The 16,924-nt window shown below is 39.2% G+C and overlaps 1 protein-coding gene across 2 annotated transcripts in view; it reads right to left on the bottom strand.

Moving 5' to 3' along the window:
- mgab (MAX dimerization protein MGA b) overlaps window positions 1-16,924 on the bottom strand; it is a 66,182-nt gene that overhangs the window by 35,642 nt on the left and 13,616 nt on the right. Inside the window, exons 2-8 of one of the 2 annotated variants that reach the window (XM_061929359.2) lie at window positions 14,056-15,202; window positions 7,274-7,462; window positions 6,025-6,165; window positions 5,153-5,254; window positions 4,813-5,047; window positions 262-358; window positions 74-187 (exon numbers count right to left, since the gene is read on the bottom strand). In XM_061929359.2, the coding sequence (XP_061785343.1) occupies window positions 74-187; window positions 262-358; window positions 4,813-5,047; window positions 5,153-5,254; window positions 6,025-6,165; window positions 7,274-7,462; window positions 14,056-15,173 (1,996 nt within the window). In that variant the 5' untranslated portion in view covers window positions 15,174-15,202. The remainder of the gene's footprint in view (window positions 1-73; window positions 188-261; window positions 359-4,812; window positions 5,048-5,152; window positions 5,255-6,024; window positions 6,166-7,273; window positions 7,463-14,055; window positions 15,203-16,924) is intronic. The other variant, XM_061929360.1, reaches the window with a different exon arrangement.

The following is a 16,924-nucleotide window of genomic DNA, read 5'->3' as shown; positions in this document are numbered from 1 at the left end:
TAAATAAAACACACCAAGTATTAAGATTGGCTTAAATGTAAGAATTTGTTGTCAAAAGTGTGTGTCCACTCACCCTCCTGCAGGACAGGGTGGATCACCTGTCTGTGTTTGACAACAAGGAGGTCCTTCAGTAAAATGGCCTCCAGGCGACAAATCCTTTCCTCAAGTGTTTCTGGAATCAGCTCCTCTGATACATCCCAAAGGCATCAAGAAAACACTTTAAAATACAAAACAACTGTTGGGTTGTTACGGGGCTCTTACCACTCTCTGTCAGTCTTATGGGAGTTGTTGAAGGTTCTGGTGGTAGTGAAGAGGCGTTTTTGACAGGCAAAAATTGGACATGACTCTCCAGTTCCTCCTGTTACAAAATGTTTAAACACACCATCAAAATATGAACTATGATGACAATGATAAGGCAGCAAGCTGCAGGGTAGCCCTTGTAGGTTTAGTTAACCAAGAAATGTGTACTACCAAGGACCCTTTGGGCAAAGCAGTCAACCACCCAACCCACTAGGGTACAACACCGCGCCAAATAAACGTGTTATAATAAAAAAAAAAATGTTTGAAACACACAATGCATATGAGGTGTTAGGATTTTCAGTGGGTGTGTCTTTAATCATGCTTGAGTGATATGCAAGCCTCCAGTTAGGTGGCGCCAGTGCTCAAACTATGGCTTCAACCCAGTAGTAGAAGTACAAAGAAACACAGGCACATGCCCATCACACGCCCTGCGATGAGGTGGCGACTTGTCCAGGGTGTACCCCGCCTTCCGCCCGATTGTAGCTGAGATAGGCTCCAGCGCCCCCCGCGACCCCAAAGAGAATAAGCGGTAGAAAATGGAGGGATGGATGCCCATCACACGCCCTGCCTCCATCCCCAACCACACATCCCTACTGATCAAAAAATCAGGCAAGACCAGTAAAACCATCAATCTGAATGCATTGACCGGCGCAACTTTTAGGGTTAGGTCATCGAGGAGTGAGGCGCATTTAATGCAATGTCACAAAGCTACACTAGCTAGCATCCGTTACATACAGAGCCATTACAAACAAGGGGGAAAAAAAAGAATAAAAAGACCAGGAAATATGGTATGCATTGTACTAAAAGTCTAAAGTCTGTCAGTACTTTATTTCAGAGGGACAAAAAAATGGTGTTCCCTGGACAATATGCTAAATAAATAATACAAATTTGGTAGATGATAGACCTTTCAATACTATAGTTATATTCTAATTAGGGGTGTCCCAATACGACTTTTTCACTTAACGGATATTGGAGCCTTAAGTGCTGGCCAATGCTTACATTGATCTGACACGCTATCAGCAGGAATCATACATACTTTTATTATTTTGTAGTGTGGAATGTTAGAAAAGGTTTGATCAAGTGAAATTAGTCCAACAGAGAACAATGGTAGGTATGAAAAACACTAACCTTATGACAGACATATGCTTTTGAAGTAGGACGTTAATGCATGTTGATAACATAGTCTAGCTGTGTGCCCCCAATTTGACGGCGATAAGCGAACAAATTCTTGCTGGCTGCAAACGTTACCCCACAGGGCAAAGCCACTTCTAAGTCAGTAATCTTTGGCGGCAAATAAAGTATGTTTCTTACAAGATTTATTATTACTGAAAGACAAGGAATAGCTAAACATGCGATACTACACATCGTAGGAGGATATGCTAACCGCAAACTTGTTGTCAACAGAGGTGAGCGGATCGATACAAATAACAGTAACGATACAAAGTACAGAATCAGTATATGCTCGATACTACAATGGTTAGATAAATATATTTTTAATTATATATTTTTAGTTATAGTTTACAAACTCAGGCAGGAGGAGCCAATAGTAGGAAATCATTTAAAATATTTAATTGATATTGTTACACCGCCATCCTCACCCTGTGTTTTTGTCTGATTTAAATTGTTATTAAAAATGTAATCAATCAATGATGTTGAAAATGTTAAGTATCAGTATCAGCCCCTTTAACTACTTGGTATTGGATTTAGGGCTGAAACGACGCGTCGACGTCATCGGTTACGTAAATACGTCGACGCCGTTTTTGTGCTTCGACGCGTCGCATATTTACGTCACACTACCGTCATGGCGGAGCGCAAAGCAGACGATGCGAGCGGTGCGAGCGAGGGGGAAAAAAGCACGCCAAAAGTCGTCAAAAGTGTGGGAGTATTTCAATAAACGGCCTAAGAAGAAACGCTACTTTTATCTACATTCAGCTCGCTACTCGCTACTAATTTTTATCGATCTGTTAATGCACACTTTGTTTGTTTTGGTCTGTCAGACAGACCTTCAAAGTGCCTGCCTAACTGGTGACGTTTCACTCCGTTCCACCAATCAGATGCAGTCACTGGTGACGTTGGACCAATCAAACAGAGCCAGGCGGTCACATGACCTGAGTTGAAAAACGTATTGGGGTGTTGCCATTTAGTGGTCAATTGTACGGAATATGTACTGTACTGTGCAATCTACTAATAAAAGTTTCAATCAATCAATCAAAAGTGTGAAGGAAAAAAGACTATTTTTCATTTCAATCGTACATCCCGTCAAAAGCCTAAAGACTGACTGCACAGTTCCTGTCTTCACAATAAAGGTGCCGCTCCATCGCGACGCGCTTTCAAAATAAGAGTCTGCGAAAGCCAGCGCAAACAAGCTAGCAAGCTACGGAGTTTGCCGCCTATTTATTTCTTGTAAAGTGTATAAAAACGAATATGGAAGATGGACAAATAAGATGCCAAAAACCAACCACTTTCATGTGGTATTAGACAGAAATGAGGAACTTTTTTTCTCCTCCATTTGAAAACGTGGACGTTATAAGCAATACTGTCTGTTTACCATCAATGCAAGTCATCAGAATCAGGTAATACACCAACTTATATTCTTGTCTTCATGAAAGAAAGGAATCTATATTTGTTAAACATGCATGTATATTCATTAAAACACCTTTAACATGTAAACAAAAACGTCAAAATAAATAAATATAAATTATATACTGTATATATCAATGTATGTATATATATATATGTGTGTGTATATATATATATATATATGTATATATATATATATGTGTGTGTATATATATATATATATACATATATATATATATATATATATATATATATATATATGTATATATGTGTGTGTGTGTGTGTATGTATGTATATATATATATATATATATATATATATATATATATATATATATATATACATATATGATATGTGTGTGTATGTTACTCATCAGTTACTCAGTACTTGAGTAGTTTTTTCACAACATACTTTTTACTTTTACTCAAGTAAATATTTGGGTGACTACTCCTTACTTTTACTTGAGTAATAAATCTCTAAAGTAACAGTACTCTTACTTGAGTACAATTTCTGGCTACTCTACCCACCTCTGCTAATAATGTTGTTGTATGCACAACAGCTATAAACAAACATTTGAAAAGAAAACACCCGACAGCGTTCTTGCCATCACCATCAACTAGTCAATCGTCCGCGTGAGTATACGTTGTCATCATTACACAAAAACATGAATGTGTCATTTGTATCTGCGTTGTAAATTCATAAACTAAAACACTGTTTCGCTCTGAGAGGCGCGTTTGGCGTGCCTGTTCAGTGTTTACAAAGACGCGCTCCTCTTTAACGCTAACGTTAACTAGTTGTGCAAATACCTTTTACAACATTAACAGTTACATATACTATGTACAAACGAACAATTAACTTTCACTTTAATCATACTATCATTGTTGTGTTATTAAGCAAAATAAGCAATACTTTTACTTTTGTTGAAATGTTTACACTGTTGTTACAGAATATTTCGTTTTGCACTTTTTTGTATTGGATGTTTATCTTTATTTTTGCACATTTTAGCAAATAAGCAATACTTTTACTTTTGTTGAAATGTTTACACTGTTACAGAATATTTCCGTTTTGCACTTTTTTGTATTGGATCTTCATCTTTATTTTTGCAAATTTTAAAGCAAAATAAGCAATACTTTTACTTTTGAAATGCTTATACTATTGCAGAATATTAAGATTTGCACTGGGTGTTTACTTTTATATTTGCACATTAAAAAGCAAATAAGCTACTTTTAATTTTGTTAAATGTTAAAAGTTTTAAATGTTTACATTGTTACAGAATATTTTGTCATGTTGTTGTCAATGTTGACTGAGTGGCCATCCTTTTTTTTTGTAAATAAAAGCCATGCCTTTTGAAAAAACTGGCCTACATTTATTTTTTCATCTTCGTTTTAAATAAAAAAATAATCGGTAAAAGGAAAAATAATCTATAGATTAATCGAAAAAAAATAATCTATAGATTAACCGATTAATCGAAAAAAATAATCTATAGATTAATCGATAGAAAAATAATCGTTAGCTGCAGCCTTAATTGGATTGATACCCAAATTTGTAGTATCATCCAAAACTAATTTTAAACAACAGAATAAGTGCTTATTACATTTAAAAAGAAGTGTAGCAAGAAACATTTTACAACAGAAAGTCACCAGATATTAAGGGTGAATTGCCAGTAGCTAAATTAGAAGGCTTTGTAACCCATTTTCCTATTACCAATTACATACCAATCTGTATATCGTGATATATTAATTCTTATCGCGTATGCATTTAATCATTTTTGGGGGGTATGCAAAAGGAAATATAATAGTGTTCTATGTCAGTTTAAAATAAAAGGTTTAAAATAATAATTAGGATGACAACATTTAACCATGAAAACATGTCTAAATATCAATATAGTTTTGGAGAGAAAAGTACAGAAAAACAATATATGTCAACTCTGACCCTTGTGGCGAATGATGCAAAGGTCAGGCCCTCCACTTCATCCATCTCTGGTTGTGTAGCAACGCCTAATGGTGGGCTGGGGTCTTCAGCAAGGGAGGGTGTTCTTTTCCACCCTTTATGGAATCTCAGCCTGGGCCTCTTCTTCCTTTTGCCGTACCCTTGCAGGGATCTCCGGCTGGATGCAGATGATGATGATGAGAGTGTTTTTGGTGTGACTTCAGTGTGTGGCTGCTTGCTGTGTGACACATAATCATCACCCACATTACATTTTTGAATTTTAGCAAGTGGACACTTTGGTGAGAGTACAAGGTCCGCCAAAGTGTGACCGCCCGTCACACACCCGGGAACATGCTCGTCTTTTGTAGTGGGGGTGAAGTTGATGGGCTTCAGTCTTTTGGACTCTTGCTCAGCGGGGAGGTATGCCAATTCGATGCTCGGATGGCTGTGAGACAAAAATAAATCAACAAATGCATCTAAAACAAGATATGCTCATGCGAGATGAGATAGGTTTAAGAAAAGGTGTTTTCCATTCATATTGCTGCCCATCAACAAATGGACTATAACTCAAATGAAAGGTTATTATTGTAATCGCTTCCCCTGTGAGCTAATAAATATTAACCATTGAGCCGCGCCAGCCAGTGCAGTGACGTCAACTTGCCCAGGCTGGCTCGGACTCGCTAGGGGACAGGTAGAGCGAAGACGAAGAATCAGCTGTTGTGATAACAATGCAGTGGGAGTTTTATTGTAAAATATCAGTGTGTGATGAACCTCATTTAAGTGTGTTTTATTGCTAATATTTAGAAATAAGATCACACTTGGTTTTTCTATTAAATCAAATATGCAGTACATCAAGATATGCTAATATTACAACAAGCAACTGCCTACATCATAATTTTTTCTCAGCATTAACCTAATACTGCAATGTAATATTTTGATACAATTTCAAAAAAAAAGTATTATTTAGCTTATGTTGGAAGCTGATAAAAAATAAAAGTTGACAACATTTAAAATTTTGCAAAAAGGCATGGATCTAAACCCTTATCCAGATTAACACCAAAGAACACATTCTGTATAAAGATGCACTTACTTTACATGTACACAATAACAATCAGATTGTATGTATGCATATTAAACAGCATTTATGAGGGGGAAAAACAATACAAGTCGGAACTACACTTTTGGAGAAATTAAAAGCAAAACAATAAAGCATACCTTTGCTTAGCCTGTTTTTCTTCGACTTCAACCAGTGGACGTTTTGGTGCCGGCACAAGATCCCCGGTGGCGGGGAAGGTGATGGGCTTCAGATCCAGTTTGGACTCTTGGTCACGGTACACCGATTCGGTGCTCAGAGGGCTGGGAGACGATAAAAACAAATCAACAAATATATCCAAACCAAAATATGTTAATGCTAGATGAGGTATGTTTGAGTAAATGCTTTTATTATTTTGTAGTGTGAAATGTTAGAAAAGGTTTGGCCGAGTAAAATTACTCATAACAATTGTATGAAACACTAACCTTATGACAGACATTTTCTTTTGAAGTAGACTGTTAATTTGTGTTTTTGTTTGTATATTTGTGTCATAATTAATTAAATTAGGGCAAGACGCAGGAGTTTGAATGATGCAAACATGTTTGTTACAGGATACTTTGATATACGTTTCTGCCTCGGAGACTGCATCTGTAAGTGTGTTGACGACTGCAATATTGTTTAATTAAGGACACTTATTGCTTGTGTGTCTATAACCTGGCATGTTTATGTTTTGTAATTGACTTTACTAAAACGTAAGCAAAGATCAAACTTGTGTTTTTAACTGGCTGTCCAGCTTTGCACAAGTAAACAGACTGCCGGAATGCTTGTATCGGAACTCATATTGGACATTTTAGATGCAAGTCATCATCCAATAATAGTTTTTTGAGGATATCGGACCAATATCAAGTTACAAGTTTACATGTACACAATAATCATCAGATTGTCCATCCATCCATCCATTTTCTACCGCTTATTCCCTTTGGGGTCGCGGGGGGCGCTGGAGCCTATCTCAGCTACAATCGGGCGGAAGGCGGGGTACACCCTGGACAAGTCGCCACCTCATCGCAGGGCCAACACAGATAGACAGACAACATTCACACTCACATCCACACACTAGGGCCAATTTAGTGTTGCCAATCAACTTATCCCCAGGTGCATGTCTTTGGAAGTGGGAGGAAGCCGGAGTACCCGGAGGGAACCCACGCAGTCACGGGGAGAACATGCAAACTCCACACAGAAAGATCCCGAGCCCGGGATTGAACCCAAGACTACTCAGGACCTTCGTATTGTGAGGCAGATGCACTAACCCCTCTGCCACCGTGAAGCCCTCATCAGATTGTATGTATGCATATTAAACAGCTGTCATGAGAAAAAAACAATACAAATCAAAACTACACTTTTGGTGAAAATAAAAGCAAAATCAAAGCATACCTTTGCTCAACCTGTTTTACTGTGACTTCAACGAGTGGACGTTTAGTTGCAAGCACAAGGTGCCCCAAGACTTGGAGGCCCTTCATACACCTAACGACATGCTTGTTATTTGGGGTGGCGGGGAAGGTAATGGGCTTCAGGTCCGGATTGGACTCTTGCTCACAGTACGCCGATTCGGTGCTCAGAGGGCTGAGAGACAATAAAAATTAATCAACAAATATATCTAAAACAAGATACACGTTTATGCTAGGTGAGGTAGGTTTGAGAAATTTTAAACCAACAAATGAGATTATAAATCAAAAGAAAAGTCAACCATTTGTTGCAATTGCTTCTCCCGCAGGCTAATAAATAACCAGTGAGCCACGCCAACCAGTCTAGTTTTGTCACCTGGCTGGCCACGACCTGCTATGGGACGTGGAAGAATCAGCTGTCATGATAACGACAGCGCAGTGTGACTTTTACACCACTCTTTCAGTTTTTTTAGAAATTATAACATATTTTTTCAACATGTCATGACATGCTGACATTACAAGAAACAAAAATCTACAAGACATAATCCATCCATCCATTTTCTACCGATTGTCCCTCTCGGGGTTGCGGGGGCTGAAGCCTATCGTAGCTGCACAAGGGCGGAAAGGCAGTGTACACCCTGGAGACAAGTCACCAACTCATCGCAGGGCCAACTTGGCATATAAATGATAATAGTGTAATTTCAAAACATGTTACAAAGGCTCCTAATTTGGCTGCGGACGCATGTGGTAACATATTGCATAATTTCTCATTGTATCATATACATATAATTAAAATTAAAATTCGATCCCCGGGCTTGGGGTCTTTCGGTGTGGAGTTTGCATGTTCTCCCTGTGACTGCGTGGGTTCCCTCCGGGTACTCTGGCTTCCTCTCACCTCCAAAGACATGCACCTGGGGATAGGTTGATTGGCAACACTAAAATTGGCCCTAGTGTGTGAATGTGAGTGTGAATGTTGACTGTCTATCTGTGTTGGCCCTGCAATAACTGGTGACTTGTCCAGGGTGTATTCCGCCTTCCACCCGAGCAGCTGGGAAAGGCTCCAGCACCCCCACAACCCTGAGAGGGACATGCAATAGAAAATGGATGGATGGGTGGAAGGATTAAAATATTTTTTTCCAGAAACAAGAGGAATACACTTTGGGCAAGTTTATCAAGGCCATGATCATATTTTTGAGTCAGTCAATGGCAGCATACATTTGTACATGACATTCTTCAACACAGCATGGAAGGTAGGAACATTACAAGTTACAAACATATGAGTGGCTCATGTCCATCTTATGCCACCTGAAGCTTTTTCTATTTGGCTTTGCTGTAGCTGCACAATTAGGCTGTATAGAGGAGTAGAGTAGGCTATAAAAAGGGCTATTAACATCTGTATACATATGGAATGTGCATGCCAGCATACTGGCTTGTGCATACAATTCAAAACAGTCATTGTCATCACATAAATCATTGCTGATGATGTGACCCAAATATTTCACTTTGTTCACCACTTTAAGCACTTGGCCACCCATAAAAAATGAAGGAAAATTTTGCTTCTGATCCTCCATGGGTTTTAGCAATCACGACTACACTTAAATTTTATGTCATATAGGGATTGAAAAACCTTAACTTCTTTCAAGAATTCTTACACATTATTCTGCTGAAAGTCTTTGGCCATGGAGTTTGCCTTTATAGCTTGGGTATTGCTTTTAATAAAGCGCACAGAAGATTTAAATCTAACATTTCCATACTACTTCTGCTCATATTATTTTATCAAATCTATTCTACTAGCTGATTTACTATTAAAGGCTGGTTACTTTCTGCAATAACAAATTTATATACACACCACTGTTCAAATGTAATAAGCACTTATTTTTCTTCTGTTTGGCTATTTAACATTAATTCTGGGTATCAATCCAATGAATACCAAGTAGTTCCAGGGGCAGTATCGGTGATACCAATACTTAAAATGTTGTAACTCGTTGAATGATTCAAATTTTGACCACAATTATAATCAGACAAAAATACAAGACGGTGGTGGAACAATATCAATTAAATATTTAACCTATTACTACCTCAGTCCCTTTCATTACATACAATATTTTCAATAGGAATGTAACAATATGAAAATGGTATATCACTGTTATCGTGACCAAAATAATGACGGATATTGTTGAATGTGCTCATGCTGTTTTTGATACTGTAATATATTGATACATGTTACGGTGTAGGAGCGTTTCATTCATTCATTCCTTTTGTGGGCCGCTGGAGGCCTGAAGGCAGAGCCATTTTGGGGATGTCATAGGGCTGGGAGAAATGGCAAAAAAAATGAATAAATTTTTTTTTTTTCATATTGTTCGATCTCGATTAATATCCCGATTTTTTATTTTTTTTTATTAAAGTTGGATTACATAGTGTACTGTTGCATCGCTACTGTTTACTACTGCAGTATCTTGTAACAGACATTTTGGAGGGGTGGGGGAATTCGGTAATTAATTTGGTAAATTATTATTTGTATTCTTTGATTACTTGTATACATCAGTGCTTCTCACCATTGGTTTTGCAAACGGTGACCCAGATTTTGGCGTTTTTTTAAATCTCAAATTCTGTATCTTAATTTTAATGAAAATACATTAAAGAGCAGTTTGAATTTTAGGTACTGTCAAATAATGTGTACCAGCACAAAACACCTTTAATGATTATTTCAGGAACAAAATGTTTTTATCCACCAACTCAAAAATGATTTGACCACAAAGTGGGGTTTTTTTAGCACATGTTATATCAGAGAAGTTAATTCAGAGCAAACACAAACAAAAGGCTGATTCAAACATAGTTGGATATAAAAATGCCTTTTTCTGATTAAATTAGCGGGTGTGTTTATTCTCCCAGACAGGACTAATACCGTAGTTCAGTCACAACGACATTCTGTGCCTGCTTGCAAGACCGCATTTAGGGCAGGATTACTGCTCACCACAACGTGAACTCAAGCAGTCAGTGAAACTCAAGTCTGTCGCTAAAGTTGCTGCTCCTTTTAAATGTTGTGTTTTAACTTTTATGCTAGTGTTAGTCATATTTCTTTAGTTTGTTCTTCTGGACTGCACTTCCAGCTGTGTAAGGCTTGAACATTTATTACGTCCTGACGAGCCTGACTTTCGCAAAGGTGGAAAGGGACGGTCGCACACACGGACACAAACATTTACAAAAACACGCACACGCAAAGACACACACACACACACACACACACGCACGGACGCCATTAATGAAGGTGGATTGTTCCGTCCAGGAATATACTGAGCACTGTTGCTTCCCTATTGTTTACTATTGCAGTATCTTCTAACAGACATTTCCGCCATGTTTGATCGAGGAAATATGCTAACAGCTGATCACCGTGATCGAACTGAAATTAATCACGATCATCGATCACGATCATATAATTGCCCCGGCCCAGGATGTCACTTCCTGTGCAATGCAGTACACATGGGGCACAGCCATTTTGGAGAGGGCGAGCCCCTTACGTCAAATCCTGTTTACGCAGTCATTACTTGGTCGCCACTTCTCAGTTGCCACTTCTCAGTGCTTTAACATGTGTTTCTTTTCTCGCCATTCACAAAGTTTTGTCTATTTTGCTCACTGAATATGGGCCAAAAATCCAACAAACCATCCTGGAAAAAGAGAGGGACTTGCTGTGGACTTGGATTTAGAGGGGAGAGGGAACCAACGCACACTGCTAGAGAGTAAGTTAGTGGTACTAACGAGCGCTCCTTTTTACTAAGCTGCACTTCCGTGCTTTTCGATTTTCATTATTTTTATGGGACCAAAATAACCATTGATGTAATGATCCATCCATCCATTTCTACCGCTTGTCCCTTTTGGGGTCGCGGGGGGTGCTGGAGCCTATCTCAGCTGCATTCGGGCGGTAGGCGAGGTACACCCTGGACAAGTCACCACCTCATCGCAGCCATTGATGTAATGATAATACATAATAATAATATTAATAATAATAATAATAATAAATGTATATCCTTCCAAATGCAATTCACTTGTTTTTCTCATGTACTTTAACATTGTAATTGGAATGAAAACATTTATATTTCCAAGTAAAATAAAACAAACAAATAACAATAAAACATACTTTATCTGATATGATTTGTCTAAATGAAAATTACACCAAAAGCAACAAAATATCTTGAGATTTGTTGTAGTCGCACACATTCGGCAAACTGGCTTATTGGTGTTGATAGGTTCATGTTGTTCCAAAGGTTTCAATTTCAACTGAATTATTCCCTCACTGGTACAGTAGCATTTGGTTTTGTGATAATTTTGTCCATGTTAGCTGCTAGATGCCAATTAGTTGCACGGTGTGATTTTAACGAGCCAGCGGCCCCGCATCGCTACACAAAAAGTCAAAGACACTTAGTGAGGACAAGATCATTCACTAGAGGTGGGGAAAATAATAGATTTTTAGATGCATCGCAATTCGGTCACGGATGATTATAAAATCGATTAGTAAACGTCAATAATCGATAATTGACTTATTTATTATAAATAAAATTAAGTAAATTAAAATTTGGCTCCTTTATTTTAGGGCACTTATGTTCCAGTTTGCACATATTTCCATTAGTTTAATAAATGTAATGGGAATTAATTTTTAACTGTTTTTCCTTACAGATGCACTGTTTTTAAAAGTTGCAAATGATAAACGCTTATTTAGTGAAAGTAAAACAAATGTAACGCTGCATCAATATACATAAATTAAAGAAGCATCAATAATCGATTTTTACTCGAATCGTAGCTCCTGAATCATAATCGGAATCAAATCGTGGGGTGCCTAAAGATTATCACCTCTATAAAATTTACCCCGTTCTTTTCATTCTATGGTACAAATGTGCGTAGGGCTAAAAGTGACGAAAACCGTGAATGCTCTTGAAGCATGCACATGGCAATTTATCGGCGCTGGAAAACTTATCAACTTTAATTTTCATTTGTCATCGGTTAATTGACTTATCGAATATCGGCCCAGGCCTAGCCAAATATGCCTCTGCGTGCGAACCATGTCTCGGTGTATGAACTCTTCATTTAGGCCCCTGCAGGCAAAAAAGCAGGGCGCATGGCGGAGCCCTCCACTGCACAGGATTCAGGCATCAACAAATGCGTACCTTTTCTTTGTTTTTATGCCTTTTGACAAGTTGTGTTCATTTTGTTAACTCAATAAGAGTAACAAAAACTCAACAGACTGGCGTAAAAAGAAGGAGCAAATTGCTGGAGTAAAAACAAAAAGACTATTTGCGAGACGTACATTAATGGCACTCACGAGCATGACCACAGCAACAGCAAGTAACCACATCAAGTTTTTATTGTGATGATACCGGTTTTGCCAGAGCACACGTATATCTATGTCCCCGTGTTTGGGGTCCGGACTTGATGCACTTTTATTATTTGTACTCATTATATCTGTGTTGGCCCTGCGATAAGGTGGCGTCTTGTCCAGGGTGTACCCCGCCTTCCGCCCGATTGTAGCTGAGATAGGCTCCAGCGCCCCCGCGACCCCGAAGGGATTAAGCGGTAGAAAATGGATGGATGGATTATACAAGTAATCGAGGCAAAATAATCGACACAAACAGAATATAAATCAAAGCTTTTTTCGAATTTAAAATAATCGATTTAGCCCTACTTGTAAGAAACAGAGTTTAATTCCTGCCATAGAAGCGATGAGTATTACTATAGAAGTAGCTTTGCACTGTGAAGGTACATTAGCCATACTTGCTCGCAGAGACGTTACACTGAAGACGCACATGTTCTTTGCAGCTTGTCGTCAAGTTTGAGGGACACAGCTAGAATGTGTCACCATATGCATTATCACGATATGGTGATAGTATTAAAAGCTCTTTCATCGGCCAAATTGATATCATTTAAATCGTGCAACCCAAACAAGACATAGCTCTGCACCTTGATCCAGATTGTCACCCAAAAAATGTTCTCTGCTTTGTCATGGAGGTAGTAATAAAATGTGCAAATACTTTAAATAAAAGCTTTTAAAGTGGTGGTTCAGGGGCGAAATCAGGCCCGGGAATGACACCACAACGGCCCTCAGGTTTAGTTCAAAACTTGGGGAGACAAACATTTTTGCAGCAAACTCCTAAAAACACTAGAGAGCTCCTGTTGTATAGAGGAACTTGGACCACTGTAAACACATTGGCAGACTCTTGCATTGACATTTTAACCTTGCTCCCAAACAGAGAACACTGGGGTCCAAACTTGTGATTTACATAATTGAGGAGTTTAAGGCAGCTTTAAGTTATTTTCTTATTGGTAGTTACACATTTTTTCCCTAATGGGATTTATGTAACTAAAGTGTTGCCATTGGTTCAGATGCAGGCAGTTAGCATTTAATCAACTTCTTTAGTTATACTAGTTGTGTTCCTCGAGGTTCAATTTTAGGTCCTCTCTTTTTTATCAGTTGCGCTATTCAACTCAACTTGTGGCTCGGGAGTACACTTAAAAAACAGCAAAGCGCTTCTGCAACTCTGACAAAATATATAATCAAAAATTTAGTGTACTCTGTAACATACAAAATAAGAGTAATATTGAAGGGAAAAGTTCGGCTCCTGGTCCTTAGCTTTCCTGGAAATACATTTTGTTGAATATCTCTGCTTGAAGTGAACGTAATGATGATCAGATTGTATGCATACTAACCACATGTTAAGACAAAACACAGTGCAAATCAATACAACACTTATGGAAAAATACCAACAGAATCCTGAGGCATACCTTTGCTCTAGTGGTTCTACTTTGATTTCCATTTGGTCCTTAAGTTCAAAGACCAGAGGCTGTGGTTCAGTGTTGAGCAGCAAGGTCTCTGTTCCACTTAATTGAGGATTCATCCGCTCCTCCCTGAAGCCTTTGGCGAAAGGATTGTGGTTAATTTTCAGCTGGGTGATCAGAAAGTTCTGGTAAGTTGTGACGGCCATAAATTCTGTCTGCCGAAAGGTGAAAGTCATGCTCTCCGGACCCATGACCAGAGGCTGTTTCAGCGGCGACGTGGCCTCATTGAGAAGCGGAATAATGTGCAGTCGAGGAATGTAGCGTCGCATGGAGCTGAGGATTATGTGACCATCCAGGTCTTTGGGGTTGTTGGTCAGTTTGACTTTGTAAAAGGACACCAGCCCACCCATCAAGTCAGAGCCGGGACACGGCGTGTAGTGATGGCAAAAGGCCCGCGTTGGACCCTCGTCTTGCTGCTCTGACAATCCATTGACCTCCCACTTTGAGAAGTTAAAGCGGTGCTTGTAATTGTCTGCTGGAACTATGGAGAGCACCAGGCAGTATCGCTGGTTGGGATCTAGACCGGCCAAGCGGTAGCGACAGTAAGGGAACATGCGACGGCCTTGTTTAGTGAGGATCATCTCGGTTCCGCAGCTGTAAAACTGCTTCCACACGCGGTCGTTCTCCAGAGTCACAGTGACGCCTCTGTAAGTCAAGACGAATGGATGGTCATCCGTCTGGAGTGAAGAACCAAAATTGGAAGCTGGCAGCTTGGTTGACAATGGTGCTGATTCTGTTATGCTAACCAAACTGTTGACGGTGTACACTACAGTGCCTGAAGCCGAGATAGCCGGGCTAGTCTCTGCGGTGCCATCCAAGGTAGTGGGTGACGTCACTCCGGGCTTGGCTGGGCTGGCCTCAGCGGGCGAATGAAGTGCCATGACGCCTTCGCTGCTAGCCATGGACACGACCTTGCTCTCCACCGATGCTTCATTGATGAAGTTCGGTGTCACAGCGGCGGAGAATGGTGGCGTAGAATGACCCGATGGCGGGACGTTAGCCAAGCTCCCCTTCAGGTGCTGGTCCTCCATAGAGCTGCCGTGTTCACGGCCTGTAGCAGGCATCACCCTCCACTGAGTCTGATCACTTCATCCTGGAAAATAAAGGGTCTGTATTTATATAGCGCTTTACTATACCTGGAATGATACATAAAGCGCTTTACATTATACATCACTTTTACCTATTCACATACACATTCATACACTATAAATATTAGTGCTGTCGATTTTTTTTTTTTTTCAAAATTAGATTAATCACACTTTTTTTTATTTGGCCTATCCTTCACAATCATTATGAGAGACAAGACAAATGTATTCTTTTTATGCATTCCAACTCATAAATAAATGTAAATAAAAGTCAGCTTACAATGAAGTCAATGGGAGGGCCTCTATTTCACCCATAAAGCCCTCTAAATAACCATCCAAAAACTGCCAACAATACTCCATTTACATTTCGTGACCTGCATATTAACCAAGTATTAGTGATATTGTTATTATAAGCGCTAACGCAGACTAACTATTTTTTAGCAGCGCCGTTATCACAGAGAGCTAACTAGCTTGTGCTGCTATATTGACATCAGCAGCTGGTTAGGTGCTTCCTCAGAACTTAGGAAAGTTTATTCTAGATCATGAATTATGCCTCTGACCTTGATAGTAGAAGGATGAGGACATAACCCAACAAGCTGGTCAACTTTGGCATCCAATTAAGACCTGGAAATGGCAAGACAAACACGAAAAGATGCTTGGTTTCACCCCCCTGTTTTCTTCGCGAGGATTATGACAAGTCATTCTTCATCTAATCAGACTGTAACAACATCCTAAGTCAGAATCCCAGTGACAGCAGACATTGTACAGAAAGTGATGTTTTATTATGTTCGTTGTCTCTCGTGAAGTCTGCAGTGAGTAGTAATCTGTGATGTTGTCAAAGGAAAAAGCAAACGTTGTGATGCGTCTGTGAAATTAATGCGCTGCTACATGCTTAAATTTTATAAGGATGTCATTTTGTAAATGTTTTACTTGAATTTACACACATACTGTACCTACTATATGTTCACAAAACATGGTGACAGCTATCCAAGAATTGTCTGGATTTATTTAGAAGTGAAATTTGCCATAAGCCGGAGTCTCCTTTCTCACCTGATCACTGACCGTATAACAACCTGCTCCACCTTTCAGGTAATTAACTTGCTATTTTTGACAGCCCTATTAAATATATAAATATGTTAGCAGTAAAGCTAATTCTTAATAAACAGTCTTTATATTTTTAAGCACCGCCTGCAAAAACGGTAGTCAATAGCTGTCTCATTTCGGCGACCGCATCCTTTGCAGTGCTAATTTGTAGGGTGCTAACTTCATGCGCAAAGGCTGTCCCAATTCTAAAAAGCCAAGTGTACCTTGAATCTGGCTGACAGATGTGTTCTTTTCTCCCATTAGCAATGTCGAGTATCCTTTGCACATCCCAGGATCCTCTGCGCGCTAAGCTCTGAAAAGTATTTTAAAGATAGCGACGCTACAAGGGAGGAAAGAGCGTCTTTAAAATATAAATACACCGGTAGCTTTATTTATTTAAATAAAACATCCAACACCAGACATATAAAGCTTGGTGTGACATGAGGAACTTAAATGTGTGTTAAAATACAAGACCTTGACTATGGTAATGTTGAGTGACCTCCCTGTTTGCTCCTCTTTATGCCCTGAGAGCTTCATACATTACATTGTACATTGTACATTGCAGCCTGCTTTATGTACAGAGCTTTTTTCAACGCTTGGAAGCTGAGATAGGCTCCAGCGCCCCCCGCGACCCCGAAAGGAATAAG

Source organism: Nerophis lumbriciformis, linkage group LG34 (genome assembly GCF_033978685.3).
Source record: "Nerophis lumbriciformis linkage group LG34, RoL_Nlum_v2.1, whole genome shotgun sequence".
Lineage (NCBI taxonomy): Eukaryota > Metazoa > Chordata > Actinopteri > Syngnathiformes > Syngnathidae > Nerophis > Nerophis lumbriciformis.
This window is presented reverse-complemented; position numbering and strand designations above follow the sequence as displayed.